The 18,858-nt window shown below is 37.5% G+C and overlaps 4 protein-coding genes across 6 annotated transcripts in view; all 4 read right to left on the bottom strand.

Annotated features, from left to right (window-relative positions):
• Nucleotides 1–956, bottom strand: part of LOC107600404 (synaptotagmin-like protein 5) — a 19,031-nt gene extending 18,075 nt beyond the window's left edge. Inside the window, exon 1 of the mRNA XM_016292301.1 lies at nt 952–956. The gene's annotated coding sequence lies outside the window, so the exon portion shown is untranslated. The remainder of the gene's footprint in view (nt 1–951) is intronic.
• A 6,494-nt stretch (nt 957–7,450) lies between these two features.
• Nucleotides 7,451–10,291, bottom strand: LOC107600386 (ankyrin repeat and SOCS box protein 5-like). The gene is made up of 7 exons (XM_016292269.1): nt 10,180–10,291; nt 9,385–9,464; nt 9,052–9,159; nt 8,801–8,951; nt 8,580–8,714; nt 7,656–7,841; nt 7,451–7,577 (listed from the first exon to the last, which is right to left on the bottom strand). Exons 1-7 carry the CDS (start codon nt 10,274–10,276, stop codon nt 7,453–7,455), a joined length of 882 nt encoding a protein of 293 aa, XP_016147755.1. The 5' UTR covers nt 10,277–10,291; the 3' UTR covers nt 7,451–7,452.
• A 2,105-nt stretch (nt 10,292–12,396) lies between these two features.
• On the bottom strand, nt 12,397–13,688 carry LOC107600403 (phosphatidylinositol N-acetylglucosaminyltransferase subunit A-like). Its single transcript, XM_016292300.1, has 3 exons — nt 13,683–13,688; nt 13,064–13,198; nt 12,397–12,787 (listed from the first exon to the last, which is right to left on the bottom strand). Exons 1-3 carry the CDS (start codon nt 13,686–13,688, stop codon nt 12,530–12,532), a joined length of 399 nt encoding a protein of 132 aa, XP_016147786.1. The 3' UTR covers nt 12,397–12,529.
• Nucleotides 13,615–18,858, bottom strand: part of LOC107600385 (phosphatidylinositol N-acetylglucosaminyltransferase subunit A-like) — a 7,224-nt gene continuing 1,980 nt past the window's right edge. For 2 of the 3 annotated variants that reach the window (XM_016292267.1, XM_016292266.1), the window contains exons 4-8: nt 16,250–16,382; nt 16,028–16,160; nt 15,348–15,506; nt 14,276–14,323; nt 13,615–14,006 (exon numbers count right to left, since the gene is read on the bottom strand). In XM_016292267.1, the coding sequence (XP_016147753.1) occupies nt 13,749–14,006; nt 14,276–14,323; nt 15,348–15,506; nt 16,028–16,160; nt 16,250–16,382 (731 nt within the window). In that variant the 3' untranslated portion in view covers nt 13,615–13,748. Of the gene's footprint in view, nt 14,007–14,275; nt 14,483–15,347; nt 15,507–16,027; nt 16,161–16,249; nt 16,383–18,858 lie in introns of all 3 variants that reach the window. The other variant, XM_016292268.1, reaches the window with a different exon arrangement.

Genomic DNA, 18,858 nt, shown 5'->3' with positions numbered 1-18,858 from the left:
AACTTCCTGTAGATTTGCTTTATACAACATTAGGAAGATCAGGCCCTTTCTTTCAGAACATGTAACACAACTCCTTGTTCAAGCTCTTGTTCTATCCAGGCTGGACTATTGCAATGCTCTCTTGGCAGGTCTTTTAGCCACTTCTGTCAAACCTCTGCAATTAATCCAAAATGTCACTGCAAGATTAATCTTTAATGAGCCAAAAAGAATGCAAGTCACACCTCTGTTCATCAATTTGCACTGGCTACCAGTAGCTGCTCGCATAAAATTCAAGGCATTAATGTTTGCATACAAAACCACCACTGGCTCTGCACCCCTTTACCTAAATTCATTACTTCAGAGTTATGTGCCCTCTAGAAGCTTGAGTTCTGCAAGCGACCGACACATTATTGTGCCATCTCAAAGAGGCACAAAATCACTTTCACTGACTTTTTCATTAAAGGTGCAGTAGGAGATCTTGGAAAATGCTAACTTTAGCCTGATAGCACTGAAAGCGAACGTCCCACCCTCCCTGCAATCGCCGTCCAAAGCCACGCCCCCTGATCGCATATACGCTCACTCACAGACCAGAATACCAGAGACAACATTACTACAATAGGCTACATCAGCGGTTCCCAATTCCAGCCCATGTTCCGAAGTTAAATAAACTTCAACGGATTTCCCCTGCTCAGGGAGTAGGGAGCAATGAACACTGTGTAGGGAGCATGTCAATCGGAACACAGTTCATGCACTCTCTTCTAACGAGCTGGTTATCTGAATCGGGTGTGTTAACTAAACAAGACATGCAAAACACATGCACAGGGACTGGAATACTTCTGAACCGCTGGGCTGCCTACATCATGTGTCATTCACCAGTGAGAAAACTTTAAATGTACTACAATACCAGGAAGGAAGATCGTGTTGTTAATGTTTGTCTGCCATTCTCGCTCTGTCTGCACAGCGTGCGTGAACGCGCTGATGACGTATCCTGTCTGCACGAGCCGGGTGCGCAGAGATATGCTAATACATACGTTGACAGGCAGGTAGGAAAGCCAATTAAAACGCTTGAACCGAGCATTTTGATTGGACGAACATTTCTTGGTCCTACGCCTTCCACAGAATATATAAATACAGATAAATACATTTAGACCACTTAACTTAATGATTGCTATCGGGATGTGAAGAGACTTTCAACCAGCATAACAAAAAAAAAATTCTGAAGACAATCACATATTGCACCTTTAACTGTTCCCTCCTGGTGGAATGACCTGCCCAACTCAATCCGAGCAGCTGAGTCCTTAGCCATCTTCAAGAAAGACTAAAAACACATCTGTTCCATCTTTATTTAAACCTCTAACTCTAGCACTTTCTATTCTATTTTAATTCTACTTTATCTATTTATCTTTTATTATAAAAAAAAACTAACACTAGCTTCCTTTTTTCTATTCTATCTACTTGTTTTTTCTTTTTGTGTGTGTGTGTGTGTGTGTATATATATATTACGCCTTCCACAGAATATATAAATACAGATAAATACATTTAGACCACTTAACTTAATGATTGCTATCGGGATGTGAAGAGACTTTCAACCAGCATAACAAAAAAAAAATTCTGAAGACAATCACATATTGCACCTTTAACTGTTCCCTCCTGGTGGAATGACCTGCCCAACTCAATCCGAGCAGCTGAGTCCTTAGCCATCTTCAAAAAAACACAAAAACACATCTGTTCCATCTTTATTTAAACCTCTAACTCTAGCACTTTCTATTCTATTTTAATTCTACTTTATCTATTTATCTTTTATTATTAAAAAAAACTAACACTAGCTTCCTTTTTTCTATTCTATCTACTTGTTTTTTCTTTTTGTGTGTGTGTGTGTGTGTGTATATATATATATATATCTCTCTCTAAAAAAACAAATACCTTGCTACGTGTACTGCGGGCTAACCGAGACTTGTCATTTGCACTTACATTACATATTGTTGCTCTTTTGTTAGTTTTGATTGCATCTATTGCCCTCATTTGTAAGTCGCTTTGGATAAAAGCGTCTGCTAAATGACCATGGACTAATGGACTAACGACATGCAATGTACTGTACTGTTTCCCTTCTCTCCAGCTGTGCCCCTTTGAATCTTTAAAACCTTATTTAAACAAACATACATACAAATCAATGCCAGTTATGGAGAGAAAAATCTTTCTGTGAGTGTTAAAAAGGACATCAGTAGAACAATCTGTGCAGTTAATCATATGGTAGAACACTTTATGTTGTCCATGTATCTGTGATGCTGATTAAACTTTTCAACCCACATTCTCTTTTTTCAGGACCAGTACACATTCAAATTACAAAAAGACCTTAAAATATTGATGGGTTTGCTTTCTGTCTTTTTAATGAAATAATCAATTTTTATGGTCTGGTTGCCACTAATGTTTCCTGTCTGTATAATTAATAGTAAATAGTTCTCTGTCCTATAAGATATGTGTGACCAGTATTAGTCGCTCTATTACAAATATTATGGACACTCAGTGATTTTACGGTTGGTGAAATTGCAAATCAAATACATAAACTGTGTTCACATGGGTCCATTTGTTTTATGTTTGTTTTTTTATTTTATGGTTTTAATACTTTCAATGTTGCATTTTCATATCTGCAAAAACATCTTCTAAATGCATAAGTGTAATATGTAATATATTAAATTTAATATTAAATAGGCCTAAAGAAAAATTAAAACATTTGCTTTAGTCTCCTCCTTCTCAGGTTTTTACTTCACCCAGTAATCTCACTTCTCCAATTACAGAAAAAATCTCAACGTCAAAAACTGCCAAAACATGCTATAAGGACATACATTTCAATATAAACTCGAAGAAAAAAAACACTTTTTTTTCAAATTACCTGAAATATGCTATTTATAGCTCTATACTCATACTGTATGTTAACAATTGTTAGCGTCTACTTTTATTTCTTCTAAGGAGTTTTAGAAGGAACATCTAATAGCCTACTTAAATTAAACAAATAAGTGTCCTGAGCTATGAAATAGTATGAACATCTGAGTAATACAGTGTTCCCCTGGTCAGTCAAACAAACTGATGTGCTGTTCCTTCAGCTGCCTCTTATCTTGATTATGTCTCACTTGGGTATAAATAGCTAATGCTTCGGAAAACAGAAGTGATTTACTGTATGTTGTTGCTCATAGTACACAAAAGATGACACATCACATCTTAAACAGTTATCAGCAGCATGTGACAAGAGGCTAAACAATAGGACACATAAAACATTTTGTGTCCCCAATACTTTAAGGCATTTATCTACACAGAAATTGACTTTCGAAAATAAACCTACCCTATTAATATTCACTGGAGTGAAAAGTGGGACAACTAGTCTCATATAATATGTGAAATAAACACCACCGATTGAACTGTGGTGACACTTCTGAACTTTAACAAAAATTGCCTATACAAAAATATGAAAACGACTTCAGGCTACCTCGATAAATACAAAAACGCTCTGCTGCATTGCACCTGTTCAAACACCTGGTGAGACGACATTATATGTAATGCATAAAACAGGCTTGTTTGTCAGGGAATATCCTCTGACACTGACTTTTGTGGGGTTTATACTGTTTTAAGATGATGTAACCGATGTATAAAGAAGATACAGACAGTCGAAGAGGAGACAGAATGGAAACACTGAAGTTCCTGCGTCCATCTCACCGTAAACCCGCACACATGATTCATGAAACACACCAGGATATAAACTGATGTCCTACCTGCCGCAGCACTCGCTCGTGAAGATCCGGTGAACTGCTCTCCTGTTACATGGTCAAGAGCAGATTTGTAGTGGTGTGTTCAGTGCAGCCCGAGCTCCGAGCGCGAGGCAAACCCCCCCCCACGCACCGCACTCGCCGCTGCAGGTGTTCATGGCGTGGGCGGAGTTTGCGCTCCCACGGATTCCCCGTGACCGTGTACACGCGCGCGCGCACACACACAGTCTTCTACGCGTCTGCATCATAGGAGTGCCAGAATCTCTCTCAAACGCTGTGCAACGGAGACTGGAGAGGGAATATCCTCAGCATATTTGTCAGCATATGTTGAGTCAAATAGATAGATCAACAGACAGACCGACAGACTTGTCAGAAGATAGATAGATAGATAGATAGATAGATAGATAGATAGATAGATAGATAGATGCTCATTGATTTTAGTATGTTATAGTTTTACTAGCCTCTATTTTTTGAGTCACCATTTGTTGTTTTGTATTGACGCTATATTGCATACAAAACTAGCATAAAAACACAGTATTAGAATCTTAAAGCCATTTATAGTCTGTAATTTATCATAATCTATCCTGTAAAATGAAAGCTGCAGTCCGTAAATTTTGCCTCTTTGTCGCCATCTCTGTTTGAAAACCTGCAATTGCAGCTGTGTGTGGAATTATCTAGCTTGCGTGGGTTGTGCGCTGGCAGGGCTCCAGTGCTGATGAATCTAATGTTTTGAGGTGAATGCGGTGTGGATATTTACTGTACTTCTAGGGTGACCGTATGTCCTCTTTTCCCCAGACATGTCCTCTTTTTGGACCAACAAAAATGCGTCCAACGAAAATGTCCGGGATTCGGCTGTTTTCTCAATCTCGCTCCCGCTGAATCTTTGACCATTGCCGCCTGCTCCCGCAACATGTGTTTCGCTCCCACGATTTTCATGTCCACTCTTTTAAACATTCTAATATTGTATATAATTTTGGCGTATCAGGGAGCAGCTCTCAGGATGCGGTGTATTTAAATATTTTTGAATGAGCATTAGCATTGTTTACTTTCACTTTCTATTTCGCGCTTGTCAGTCATCTCTCCTTATTCTGACCTGTCAAATCAGTCCAATCTGACTCCTGCAGCTCTTGTTGGATGCAGGGTTGCCAAGTCCGCGTTTTTTCCACAGAACTGGGATACTTTTAAACTGTTGCCATGGGTTGATTTTCCCAAGTGGGTTAAAGGTTTGATATATTGCATAAATTACATTTGACTGAAATGCTTGTATTGAAACATTTTGCATTCTACCTTATTAAAACCTAATAAAAAATATTTTATTGCATTATAAAACTTTCATGGACTTCCACATTAACTGTTCCCTCCTGGTGGAATGACCTGCCCAACTCAATCCAAGCAGCTGAGTCCTTAATATTTTCAAGAAACGGCTGAAAACACATCTCTTTCATCTTCATTTGACCCTCTAACTTTAGCACTCTCTATTCTAATGCTACTTCTAATTTGACCTCCTTGTTGTTTTTTTATTAAAAAACTTGACCCTATAACATTTGCACTCTCTATTCTATTTCTATTCTAACTACTTGTTTTATTTATAAAGAAAGAAGAGCCTCTAATACTAGCATTCTCTATTTTTTCTACTTATTTTCTTTTTATTTATTATAAAAATAAAATAAGCAAACAAACAAACAAAAAAACTTGCTACATATACTGTTAGATGAAGCCCCGCCCCCTACTGTCCTCTTTTTGAAAAACTAAAATATGGTCACCCTATGTACTTCGCAAACACAGATTCTAACCTACGTCTTGGAATCTATGACCCAAATAAGAATTTTCACCGGATATTGTCAACTGAACAAGTAAGTAACAAGTCTGCCACATTTGTTTTGACCAACTGTGGAAAAAACCATTACAATAAATAGTGCTACCAATTGTGATTTAATCTAAAGTTCGGTTAGCTCGTATCACATCAAACCGTGCAAATTATTATTATTGTTATACTTTATTCTCAAATTGTTAATGTTAACAACATCACTATTACGTGACTATGTGAATATAGTGTGTATTAGCATGTAGATTTCAATTTCTGTACAGTCTAATATCTAATTGTCATACCATTCGAATTTCATATTAAGAAATAATTTTAACCCAAAAAGCAAATTATGCTCCCTTCGAACTGGTTGTTTTTAAAATACAAATCTTGTGTAATCCCAGGCTATCTGTAATCAGAAGCACATTTAAAACGGGAATATCATTTAATTTAATTCACATGTGCTTCATAAACACATAGTCCTTTCTGGATTACAATCCACCATCAAAATGATAAATTTAATTATTCCAGTTGCTGTGAGAAAAGGCTATAAACGATCCGCCACCTGCAGGATCCTCACATGCGATAGCTCACAGTAGCCGGGACAACTTCTTTATGTTTACAGACGTGACGTAATGACGCAGCGGCATGCTCGAATTTCCCGCGAAAACCTACCTGTACCACTCAAATTAGAAAACATTATTATAAGCTGACCGTTGTGAATCGGGCTAAAGCAAGGCAATAGTTTTGAACACTGGCTGGTTATGTACTTGCTCAAATGTTGATTTCGGATAATTTTTAAACAAAAAAAGTTACGGACTACAGCTTTAAGTGAAGAATTTTTTTTTAATTATCTCACTTATGTTACAAAGCTGACAATCCACCATCAAAATGATAAATTTAATTATTCCAGTTGCTGTGAGAAAAGGCTATAAACGATCCGCCACCTGCAGGATCCTCACATGCGATAGCTCACAGTAGCCGGGACAACTTCTTTATGTTTACAGACGTGACGTAATGACGCAGCGGCATGCTCGAATTTCCCGCGAAAACCTACCTGTACCACTCAAATTAGAAAACATTATTATAAGCTGACCGTTGTGAATCGGGCTAAAGCAAGGCAATAGTTTTGAACACTGGCTGGTTATGTACTTGCTCAAATGTTGATTTCGGATCATTTTTAAACAAAAAAAGTTACGGACTACAGCTTTAAGTGAAGAATTTTTTTTTAATTATCTCACTTATGTTACAAAGCTGCTACCTGCTGGTTAGTTCAAGTAATGCTCGTCTACAGAGTTAATAGACATTTAAAAATACATTTAATAGTCAATTTAGTCTGAATAGTCTAAAACAGAGTTAATCTGAATTTGTAGGCATAGTGAGTGGTCATGTGCGCATGTAAACAGTAGACAGGCGTGTGTGTGTGTGTGTGTGTGTGTGGTCCTGATATTCTATACGTTATGGGGACCCAATGTCACCACAAGTATAGTAATACCAGTAAATGTTGACCTTGTGGGGACATTTTCATCATGGTCCCCATGATGAAACAAGTTTATAAAGAATGCAGATTTTCTTTTTTTCTTTTATCTAAAATAGGAGTAGAGGTTAAGGTAAGGGGATAGAAAATACAGTTTGTACAGTATAAAAATCATTACGTCTATGGAATCTCCCCGTAAAACATGGAAACCCAACGTGTGTGTGTGTGTGTTCATGTGTTTGTACCTATACAGACATACATTAATTTCAACAAATGAGTTAGTCTTTGAATGTATAAAAATATTTATTACAAAACAAAAAAGGCTACACTTTTACAAAAAAAAGTTAATTAAAAATGTGTACAAGATGTTATTCAAAAAGAACAAGATTACTGAATCGTGTTTGGACACTAGACAGGGAATGTTTATGTGTGTTTTAATGATAGAGAAGATAACTGTGCAGGGTATGTGGTAAGCAAAGCATCTTGGTTTTGTTTAGTCCTTTTTGTCCCAGGGAACGTCGAATACACCATCTGCACAGCTGAGACAGGGAGCACGGACCTGCAGAACCAAACTAGAATCAGTATCGCAGCATACAGCGGGACAATGAGTGTTTATATCTTATGTGTTTATATTTACCTGTAGTATGCAAAAGATGTTTGATGCTCTGATCTGTTGTCAACTCCAAAGGTTTCTTTCCCTCAGAGTTCCTTGACGTCCGATTTGCCCCGTGCTCTAACAGTAGTTCCACCTCCTTTGCCCCCCTCACCCTGGTTGCAGCATGTAAAGGTGTGTCAAGGCCCCGCCCACATTGCACATCAGCACCTTGAGAGAAACAAGAAGCAGTGTTAAAATTCCCCCCAATTTTTTTTACTGTATTGAAAAACAATCTTATTCTCATTAACAGTTTTGTTATTATTAACTAAAACCTTGAGAACCTCTCATATTTTACTGCTACATTTGAGTACTGATGCTATTTAATAATCTATTCAATAATTTAACTTTATATGCATACTTATACATTCATATACATACAGCACTGTATATACTATACATGTATGTCTGTGTAGCTTGTTTGCACTGCCTGTTTAGAATTTTATTGCTGTACCCTGTACATATGACAATTAAAAAAAATAAAACAATTAAATAATTGACTGATAAACTTTGACTTTTAAAACTAAAACTATTGGAAATCATTTTAGGTATTAAAATAAAGCTGAAATAAAATAAAATAAATATATTTTAATATAAAATTATATATTTATAATAATTTATATAAATATTAAATGAAAACTTAAAAACTTGCATTACAATTACAAATACATGCACATTGTTGACATTGGCCTTGTTTAGTACTATTTAAGAATATTTCTAAAAAGAGAAAACATGATCTTTATAGGATATGTTTGTTATTGTACTACGGAATGTAATGAACCTTTAAGAACAAACAAAATTAAACAATGTATTACTGTAAAATGCATTATTAAAAAAATGATTTCCCTGTAATGGTCATAATGACCCTAAAAATGAATTTATTAATCCATTAAGTGTGGTGTGTCTGACCTGAGATTAGCAGGCTCTGTACACATTCTGTTGCCTTGGATTCGCATGCACAGTACAGCGGTGTTCCTATGCTGGGAACCTCCATGTCCACATTCACACCATGAGACAGCAGCACTTCAGCGCATGCTGTGTGACCTAAAACATGCTCACATAGACATCCCATTTACTGATATCCCAATGTTTGCAGTGCATTGCAAATTGACACAAATCATCACACATACCTCTCTTTGCTGCTTCATGGAGAGGTGAACTCTGCAGATGAGCTGGATGGTGGACAGAGCTGTACATCAGAATGAGGCTGACAAGGGCGGGGTTTCCACTACAGCATGCACTGAAGAGAGGAGTGGCTCCATCAAAAGAGACAGCATTGGCCTGCATGCATATATATGTCAGCCATTAATACATGTTGATGCAGAGACAGTGAGCAAAATAACGGCAGATACTGTAAATAAAGAGAAAGGTATATACATACATCAGCACCATGCTCCAGGAGAAGTTTAGCACAGGTAAAATGGCCTCCAACACATGCTTCATGCAGTGGTGTGATTCCATCTAATGTAGCCATTCCTACGTTGTACCCCTTTACACATGTAAACATGGACAATTCATTTTCTTCATTCATAAATGTAAGCATTTGGTTCATACAAAGTTTGTTCTTATAACAGTTACCTACAAAGTACCACTTGGATTGATTTTTATGTTAGTGCGATGATACATGTGTAAGTGTAATTTAAGTGTTTAAATAGTTTATTTATTTAGCTATTCAGTTTGAAAAATGTTATGCCAGTGTTTCTTCCATCAGTACCTGTGAAAGGAGTCTTCGCAGTGGCAGTAATCTTCCTTGCAAAGCAGCATCGTGTAGAGGTGTTCTGTCGTCCCAGGAACCTATAAGCAGAGACAGACATTTACACGGATATTTAAATTACATGCATATATACTTTTGTTGTTTTTAAGATAATAATAATGTTTATATACAGACAAAACCAATCCCACTCCTAAAAGAACACTTTTTGCATTTTAAAAGGATAGTTCATCCAAAAATGGATATTTTCTTATATTTAATTCACTCAAGTTGTTCCAAACCAAACTGTTGACGGTAGCCATTGCCTTGAAAGCCAATGGGTCGTATATGTTTTGAGCATGTGCATAGCCCACCGAGTCACAGCTCTGACCTCAATGAGAGGTCAAATTAGCAAACATCCAGGGACAATTTCATCCCCAAAGTATAGCCAAGTAAACCAAGTACATTTATTCTAAAATCAATCCCTTTCTTTTAGAATAAATGTATCCAAAACCAGTCCAGCTGAAAATTCAAACAGGTTTATCTCGATCATCACTCCAAAACAAATTCAGTTTCCTTTTTCTATTTTCAGTGTGTATAATTGAATGGAACACTGACTTGGTGCTACTATCATGGTACATGTTTCATACGCCAGTGATGACAATTTAGTGGATATCACAACAATTCAATAATTTAGTGTAAAAAAATGTATGAAGTGAAAATAGTAAGAGCTTGGTCCTTGTGGTAAACATAGTATGTTTGACTACTGAAAACAATTAAGAAGAGAGAGAACACCAGAAGTAGAGGAGGAAAACTCACCTGCCATTAATGTATTACACACTTGTCCTCCGTATAGGTTAAGCCTGTGATCCCATGGCTTACTCCAGACACTCACTTCAGCTTGAACCACAGCCATCTTTAAACTTCACAAGAAGAGACCTCGCAGGAAGAGAACAATTGAGATAATGGAGCACAGAGAAACTCTTCAGAGTTTATATGGCCTTCAGAGAAACAAGAACCCCCCTTGGCAAGAATGCACCTCCCACTGTTATCAGTGATATGTGTTTGCACCCCCATCTCCTCAAACTCGAGAGGTGAGCATCCCCCGCATAAACACATCCCCTCAAAATGAGACGAAAGGACAGAGGAACTAAAACGGAGTTAAAAACATACATATACAAAGCCCCTTTAAGCAGTTTCAGAGAACAAATCATTGAAATAAATGAAACTTTTGTTACAGCAAGTCAAGACTCGGTAGGTTCCTCTTAAAAGTACAAACTTTGATCTACAAACTCAAAAATAGATATGATTTTGCAAATACAGCAAGTGAAATGGCTAAAACCAAAAGGAACCATGAACCAAAGCCAGTGTAACTGCAAATGTAATTGGTGATACAGTATCTGCCTCTCCAGCAAAACATGATTTACATGCAGTGTTATGCAGGAACAAGACCGTTCTAGCTGGATAGGGTGGCTATTGAATGTGCATGTGTGTGAAAGCAGACAGAACGGGCGATAAGTGTGTGTTAACGGCTCCTGGTTTTAGCCTTGAATGGATGAGGGTGTGTATTATCTGCCTTGTTTTTGGTGTTAGCATAAGATTCCTGATCCAGACCAAGGCCAGGATCCAGGCCAAACCCTGACGGTTATCTACAACAAAAACAACTACTTTACCATAAGGTGCCACACTTACACTCAACAGCTGCATATTTAAAGTAAATTTGTACATCCATTTTATGTTATTGTGTGGACAAAATCCTAAAAGCACACACAAATGCATTCATTCAAAGTTAAAAAATAAAAGAATGCATACTTATGGCATGTTAATAAAGTTTATTGTGTCAACAAAAATAATTCAAATTTACAGCTTTTCTCAGATAGAATTAACCTTTGTGCATTAAAATCATGTTCACAATACTCACAGAGGTTAATAAAAAATACCAAAAAAGTGAGTTTGAAAAGTAAAGTATAGCGCCCTAAAACGAGTGTGCTGCATGTGAAATAAATACATTCACACCATTATCCAAAGTCAATAAAAAAAGTAGCAATGGAAATAAAAACAGGCTTAAAGAGAAACAAGCACTGTCAGATCAAAGAAATAAACAAATAAGATGCATCTTACATTTTATAGCTCCACTACAGCTCAAAAACTGTGTGTTTGGTATTAAAACTTTCAATTCAGCTAATTTATGTCAGTATAAATCTCATCTACACCATACAGATATGCTGTGAGATGAAAAAATGTAAAGGTGAGACAGGAAAAGCTAGCACTGTTTGTCATTTATCTTGAATCTAGACATTTAAAGATATTTGTGCAACAATTTCAACAAGTTTAGACTATTTTCTGATGGGGGTTTACTTAAAGGCAGGTTTTCAATGTGTAAAAGCAGGCGCTGGACTATAGGAGTGACTGAGGATAGCTTTTAAAAGCTTTCTCTTCACCTGAGGTCACTGTTTTATACAGGAATGTAAACAGTAGTCAGCACATTTTGATGTATCATATGGCACTTTTCCACTGCGTGGTACGACTCGGCTCGGCATGACTCAGCTCGGCTTGGTTTGCGTTTCCACTACAGTTTAGTACCGCTTTAGAGTGGGCGGGATTATTCACTTGTCGTTATAGTTGCGCCGCGACTCCTGAAAAACTTTTTCATTCTGCGTCACCCCATCAAGCTCTCGCTGGATCCGCTCCTCTGCTATCAAGGAGAGGAACGTCTGTACTTCCTCAACAGACCACGAAACAACCATTTTTTGGTTGTTAAAAAAGGTGCGCTTGTTCAAAACAGTTGCGTTCGATCCTTCGCTGGCTGTGCTGATTTAAATCTAGTGGTTCTGTTGTGTTTGTGTCGCAAGTTCAGTGACGCAGGAAGTGACGATTCTTTCCGGCCAATCAGTGATCAGAGTTTACATGTCACATTTTGGTAATGGTACGGTTCACTTGGAACCTCAACCGAGGTGGTACTAAAAAAAGTACCAGGTACTGTACCCAGTGGAAAGCCCCCTAAAAGTGAACAGTACTGAACCGTACCGTGCCGTACCATGCAGTGGAAAAGCGCCAATAGTGCACTATGATGTACCGGTACTACAGTTTTAGTTCAGTTCACTTGCATCCTTCCCCTTCTAAATAAAGTTAATCATAAGCCTACTGTGAGGTCATGTTAGATCATTAGTCAGGACAGAGCCGGGTTTGGCGCTTTACTTTTCTTCTTACTAAGAAGCTGCCCCATGCGGCTGTGGGGGCCTGATGAGTCTACAGAAACATCAATTAGATGATCTGGGCGGAGCCACTGCAGGAAAAGCAGGAAGATGAAGTTGATAACAGCAACAAAGGAGAAAATGGAGCCTGCCATGGCACCACAGTGAGAGCGCAGTCTATGCAATCGCACAGACAACGACAAAACGGGCTCCCTGCACACCCGATTATACACCTGAAACAAACACACAGAGAGTGGGCATGTTATACAATAATAATTAATAATAAAATATACTACCATTCAAAAGTTTGGGCTCAGTAAGACTAATTTATTTTTAAAAAAATGTATACTTTTATTAGCAAGGATTATCACAATTTCCAGTTTCAGCCTTGGTGAGCATGAAAGACATCAAAAATTGTAAAAAAAAAAAAAAAAAAAAAACCTTACCAATCGTTTTTTGAAAGTTAGTGTACATCCAACAAATATTTCAAGCATGTTATTAAAACTCACCTTTTCTGTGCGCTCAGCGACATTTCTCCAAGTGTACAATGTTCGGACCTTGCGGTGGATGGTGGCAGGAGACGCCACGTTTCCTGTTCGTATTCTTGCAATTACAGTTTCCAAGTTATAGTTGCGCCGCGACTCCTGAAAAACTTTTTCATTCTGCGTCACCCCATCAAGCTCTCGCTGGATCCGCTCCTCTGCTATCAAGGAGAGGAACGTCTGTACTTCCTCAACAGACCACGAAACAACCATTTTTTGGTTGTTAAAAAAGGTGCACTTGTTCAAAACAGTTGCGTTCGATCCTTCGCTGGCTGTGCTGATTTAAATCTAGTGGTTCTGTTGTGTTTGTGTCGCAAGTTCAGTGACGCAGGAAGTGACGATTCTTTCCGGCCAATCAGTGATCAGAGTTTACATGTCACATTTTGGTAATGGTACGGTTCACTTGGAACCTCAACCGAGGTGGTACTAAAAAAAGTACCAGGTACCAGGTACTGTACCCAGTGGAAAGCCCCCTAAAAGTGAACCGTACTGAACCGTACTGAACCGTACCGTGCCGTACCATGCAGTGGAAAAGCGCCAATAGTGCACTATGATGTACCGGTACTACAGTTTTAGTTCAGTTCACTTGCATCCTTCCCCTTCTAAATAAAGTTAATCATAAGCCTACTGTGAGGTCATGTTAGATCATTAGTCAGGACAGAGCCGGGTTTGGCGCTTTACTTTTCTTCTTACTAAGAAGCTGCCCCATGCGGCTGTGGGGGCCTGATGAGTCTACAGCAACATCAATTAGATGATCTGGGCGCAGCCACTGCAGGAAAAGCAGGAAGATGAAGTTGATAACAGCAACAAAGGAGAAAATGGAGCCTGCCATGGCACCACAGTGAGAGCGCAGTCTATGCAATCGCACAGACAACGACAAAACGGGCTCCCTGCACACCCGATTATACACCTGAAACAAACACACAGAGAGTGGGCATGTTATACAATAATAATTAATAATAAAATATACTACCATTCAAAAGTTTGGGCTCAGTAAGACTAATTTATTTTTAAAAAAATGTATACTTTTATTAGCAAGGATTATCACAATTTCCAGTTTCAGCCTTGGTGAGCATGAAAGACATCAAAAATAAAAAAAAAAAAAAAAAACCTTACCAATCGTTTTTTGAAAGTTAGTGTACATCCAACAAATATTTCAAGCATGTTATTAAAACTCACCTTTTCTGTGCGCTCAGCGACATTTCTCCAAGTGTACAATGTTCGGACCTTGCGGTGGATGGTGGCAGGAGACGCCACGTTTCCTGTTCGTATTCTTGCAATTACAGTTTCCAAGCCATCACAAAGTGAATGAACTGATGGTTCACACAGAGTTACCAACTCATCAGGCAGGACTTCAGGTATACCTCCAACACGGGTGCTCACCACCTGTACACACGCAGGCACACAGAGCAGTGCTTATTTAGATTTGATCACTGATGAACACCCATAAATCAGGGCTCAACAATAAAGATGGCATGTTGGCCTGGGGTTTCTTTTCTTTTGGTAAAGAAAACAATGTGGAAAAAAAACATTCAACAAAACAATATCTATACATATTTCTAGCAAAAATTCAAGAAACAAAAATAAACAATAAAAATGTATTATTTCTGGTGTGGGAAGGAAAGTAAACAAATCTGAACTGCTAGTCAGACTGGGCCAAAAATCCTTGCTGTGGACCCCAGTCATAAATAAATTACATGTGTTATATTTTCATCCAAAGAAACTTACAACATGGAAACCAGTTAATTGTACCTTTAAAACATGTATCGATCTAACATATATTGTGCATAATGTCACACAATATCCTTTTGTACAACTTAAAGTCAACATGATATGATAATTTGTAACCCATTTTACTTCCATAATGTGATTTCACTCATACATATTCATAAAAAAAACACACATACCTGCAGCCCACAGCTGGCCCCTTCCACTATGGCCATACAGAAGGCCTCAGTGAGAGAAGTGTTGAGAAAGATATGACCCTGAACAAGAACATCCCTCACATCTTTATGATCCAGTGCTCCCAGAAGACGAACCCTTTATATACATAAAAATAACAGAGGGTAAAGAAATTATACACAAACTCACAGCTAGAGATCCTTTCTCATGCACACTGGATTTCTTACCTGTCATGAAGCTGATATTTCTCTCGAACCTCTTCCAGTATGATTCTTTTGGGTCCCTCTCCACCAATCAGAAAGCAGAGATCTGGATGCTTTTCACATATCCAAGTGTACAATGTTCGGACCTTGCGGTGGATGGTGGCAGGAGACGCCACGTTTCCTGTTCGTATTCTTGCAATTACAGTTTCCAAGCCATCACAAAGTGAATGAACTGATGGTTCACACAGAGTTACCAACTCATCAGGCAGGACTTCAGGTATACCTCCAACACGGGTGCTCACCACCTGTACACACGCAGGCACACAGAGCAGTGCTTATTTAGATTTGATCACTGATGAACATCCATAAATCAGGGCTCAACAATAAAGATGGCATGTTGGCCTGGGGTTTCTTTTCTTTTGGTAAAGAAAACAATGTGGAAAAAAAACATTCAACAAAACAATATCTATACATATTTCTAGCAAAAATTCAAGAAACAAAAATAAACAATAAAAATGTATTATTTCTGGTGTGGGAAGGAAAGTAAACAAATCTGAACTGCTAGTCAGACTGGGCCAAAAATCCTTGCTGTGGACCCCAGTCATAAATAAATTACATGTGTTATATTTTCATCCAAAGAAACTTACAACATGGAAACCAGTTAATTGTACCTTTAAAACATGTATCGATCTAACATATATTGTGCATAATGTCACACAATATCCTTTTGTACAACTTAAAGTCAACATGATATGATAATTTGTAACCCATTTTACTTCCATAATGTGATTTCACTCATACATATTCATAAAAAAAACACACATACCTGCAGCCCACAGCTGGCCCCTTCCACTATGGCCATACAGAAGGCCTCAGTGAGAGAAGTGTTGAGAAAGATATGACCCTGAACAAGAACATCCCTCACATCTTTATGATCCAGTGCTCCCAGAAGACGAACCCTTTATATACATAAAAATAACAGAGGGTAAAGAAATTATACACAAACTCACAGCTAGAGATCCTTTCTCATGCACACTGGATTTCTTACCTGTCATGAAGCTGATATTTCTCTCGAACCTCTTCCAGTATGATTCTTTTGGGTCCCTCTCCACCAATCAGAAAGCAGAGATCTGGATGCTTTTCACATAATTCAGGAATGATTCCACTTAGTAAATCAATCCCTGCAAAACAACCGGCCAACAAATGAGATGATGCTATTTTTTTCCTAGATCTATTTTTCTTTACCTAAAAATTTCATTAAAATGCAATTCATACACAGAATGCACCTCTTCAATGATAAACACCTTTTTCATTTCTATTAATAATAATTAATTATAGATTATTCATTAAAAAATATATTTTAAATCATTTTTGGAGGTAAAAAACAATTCAGGGTGATAATACAACTGTCCTGATATCATAATCTAAAACATGAAATACTTGAAAAGGAAACCTTATTAAGTAGCTTGACATAAGCTTCTATTACTATTTTTTTTATATATATTTCTTAATTAATAACTCATGACATCGTTACAAACTTTTTTTTACTGATTTTATTTTTACTTTGATTTACTCTTACATGTAGGGCTGCACATACATGTGCGCATCCGCGATAGTCTCATGGCAGGATGTGCGATGTTTAGTAGGCACTGCTCGTTATCAGTGTTGCCAACTTAGCAATTTTGTTGCTAAATTTAGCAACTTTCCAGACTACCCTAGCAACTTTTTCTTCCAAAAGCACCTAGCAACAAATGTAGCTATTTCTAAATTTTATTTGGCTACTTTTAGCAACTTTTGATAAGTGGCTCAAACAATAAAAAGGCACACATTTTCCATCTAAATTTCACAAAAATAGGAAACCAAAGATGCCTAGCAGTACACACATCACGTGAATTAAGTTACTGCTATTTGCAATTGTTCAATTTGATAATAATAATAATAATAATTTAATAATTGTTCATTTATGATACACCTCGTTAGTAGCTTGTACCTGTGATTGTTGATCAGTTAGTACACTGTAAGAAAAATATCTAGAAAAATGGAAAAGGTACTAGTAATTTTCCATGACATTATCCGTTGTAACCCGAAACACAAAATACAATACGTAATTTAAAATGCAGGTAAAAACCTGTGAATTCTTTTCTTAGAGTGTAGCATACTGACTACTAATACACTGCTTAAAACTATAATTGTTCAGAATGTGTAGTTTTACTAGTTTACTAGCTAATGAAAAAAACTTGTAATCGTTCAAAAATGTGTAAGTGTTCAATAATTCAAAGTTGCATATAAAAATGGCTATTTATATTTTAACATTATATTATGCATTTATATTATTTTACGAACAAATCTAAATCAACATAAAAAAAATAATTTTTTAATGTAGTGACACAATTTTGCGTCGTGATTACGTAATGACGCCATCACGCATTGACATCACAACGTCATTTAGCAACTTTTAGCAACAAATCGACCTTCCTTTAGCAACTTCCCCTGAAAATTATATTTATACTGATAGTTTTCTTTGCTCACACATTGAGTCACAGACACAGTGTCTACACCAGACGCGACAGCTGTACAGAGATACCCATTTTAAATACATTTAGTAGCAGAGCTACTGCACGCGATTTTCAGTGCTGAAAGTACGTTTATCCTTTGTTGAAACTTCCGCGTCGTCGCGGAGAGTGCCGGTCACGGACGCCACGAAAGCGCAAGAGCTCCCGAGAGAGCGGCGCAGCTGGCGTTTTCCACGCGTTTTTAGGCGCGACATGTGAACGGCCCCAAAGTCTGTCTACACTGGACGCGACCGTTGCATATCATTTTAACTTTGTGTCTGTGCGACATAAACGAGGCATCAGTTTACTGGGGATTTGTCGTGTCGCGCCGCATCCAGTGTAGACAGCATCACTGAATAAAATGGGTTTTATAATATTGTGTCGCGTCCGGTGTAGACACGGTGAGAGCCACGCAGATGCACGCGAACACCGAATTCTGTTCACTTCTGCATCTATTTGTGCCTGAAATACTGTGCTCTGCAAGTATCCCTGTAAACACAGATGCTTATGGCTTAGGTGAAGATAAACAATTGAGAAAGAATATGGATGTGTAACAGTATATTGGTTCACAGCAGTTTAATGTTCCTGTTGCTTTCTGTCATGAACGTTAATCAAACAACAAAACACAAAGAAAACTCACTTTTGTAGTTTTAACACAGATTTATCAGATTTAATTTATACAGTGAAGGCTATGCAGTGTTATTTTACATTTGATTATTCAATTTCTGTACCTGAATACGTAAGACTTGCCTGAAAAATATAAAGCACTGCTTATTATTTAATTTGTATCTTTGTTCTGTTATCTATGCTTGTAATTTATTTCCTATGCTGATTTACTCGCCTACAAAATCACCCCAATCATTGATTAGTTTTTTTCCAAATAGAGCTATTGAAGTCATCTGATTTTTTTTCATATCACAATATATATCGCAGAAAAAAAACATGTATTCAAGGCGCAAAGAAAATATTTTTAATTTACTTATTTTACATAACATTTTTAGAACTATTAAAATTTAACTTTTATTGAAATTGATAAAGTTTTTCAAAGATTGTCATTTCCCCCCCCCCCCCCCCCCCCCACCCCCCGCCCCCTCAAACATATTAC

The sequence above is a fragment of the Sinocyclocheilus grahami genome, unplaced genomic scaffold (genome assembly GCF_001515645.1).
Source record: "Sinocyclocheilus grahami isolate Dianchi unplaced genomic scaffold, SAMN03320097.WGS_v1.1 scaffold283.1, whole genome shotgun sequence".
NCBI classification, from domain to species: domain Eukaryota; kingdom Metazoa; phylum Chordata; class Actinopteri; order Cypriniformes; family Cyprinidae; genus Sinocyclocheilus; species Sinocyclocheilus grahami.
Note: the sequence above shows the minus strand (reverse complement) of the source record. Positions and strands in the feature narration are given on the sequence as shown.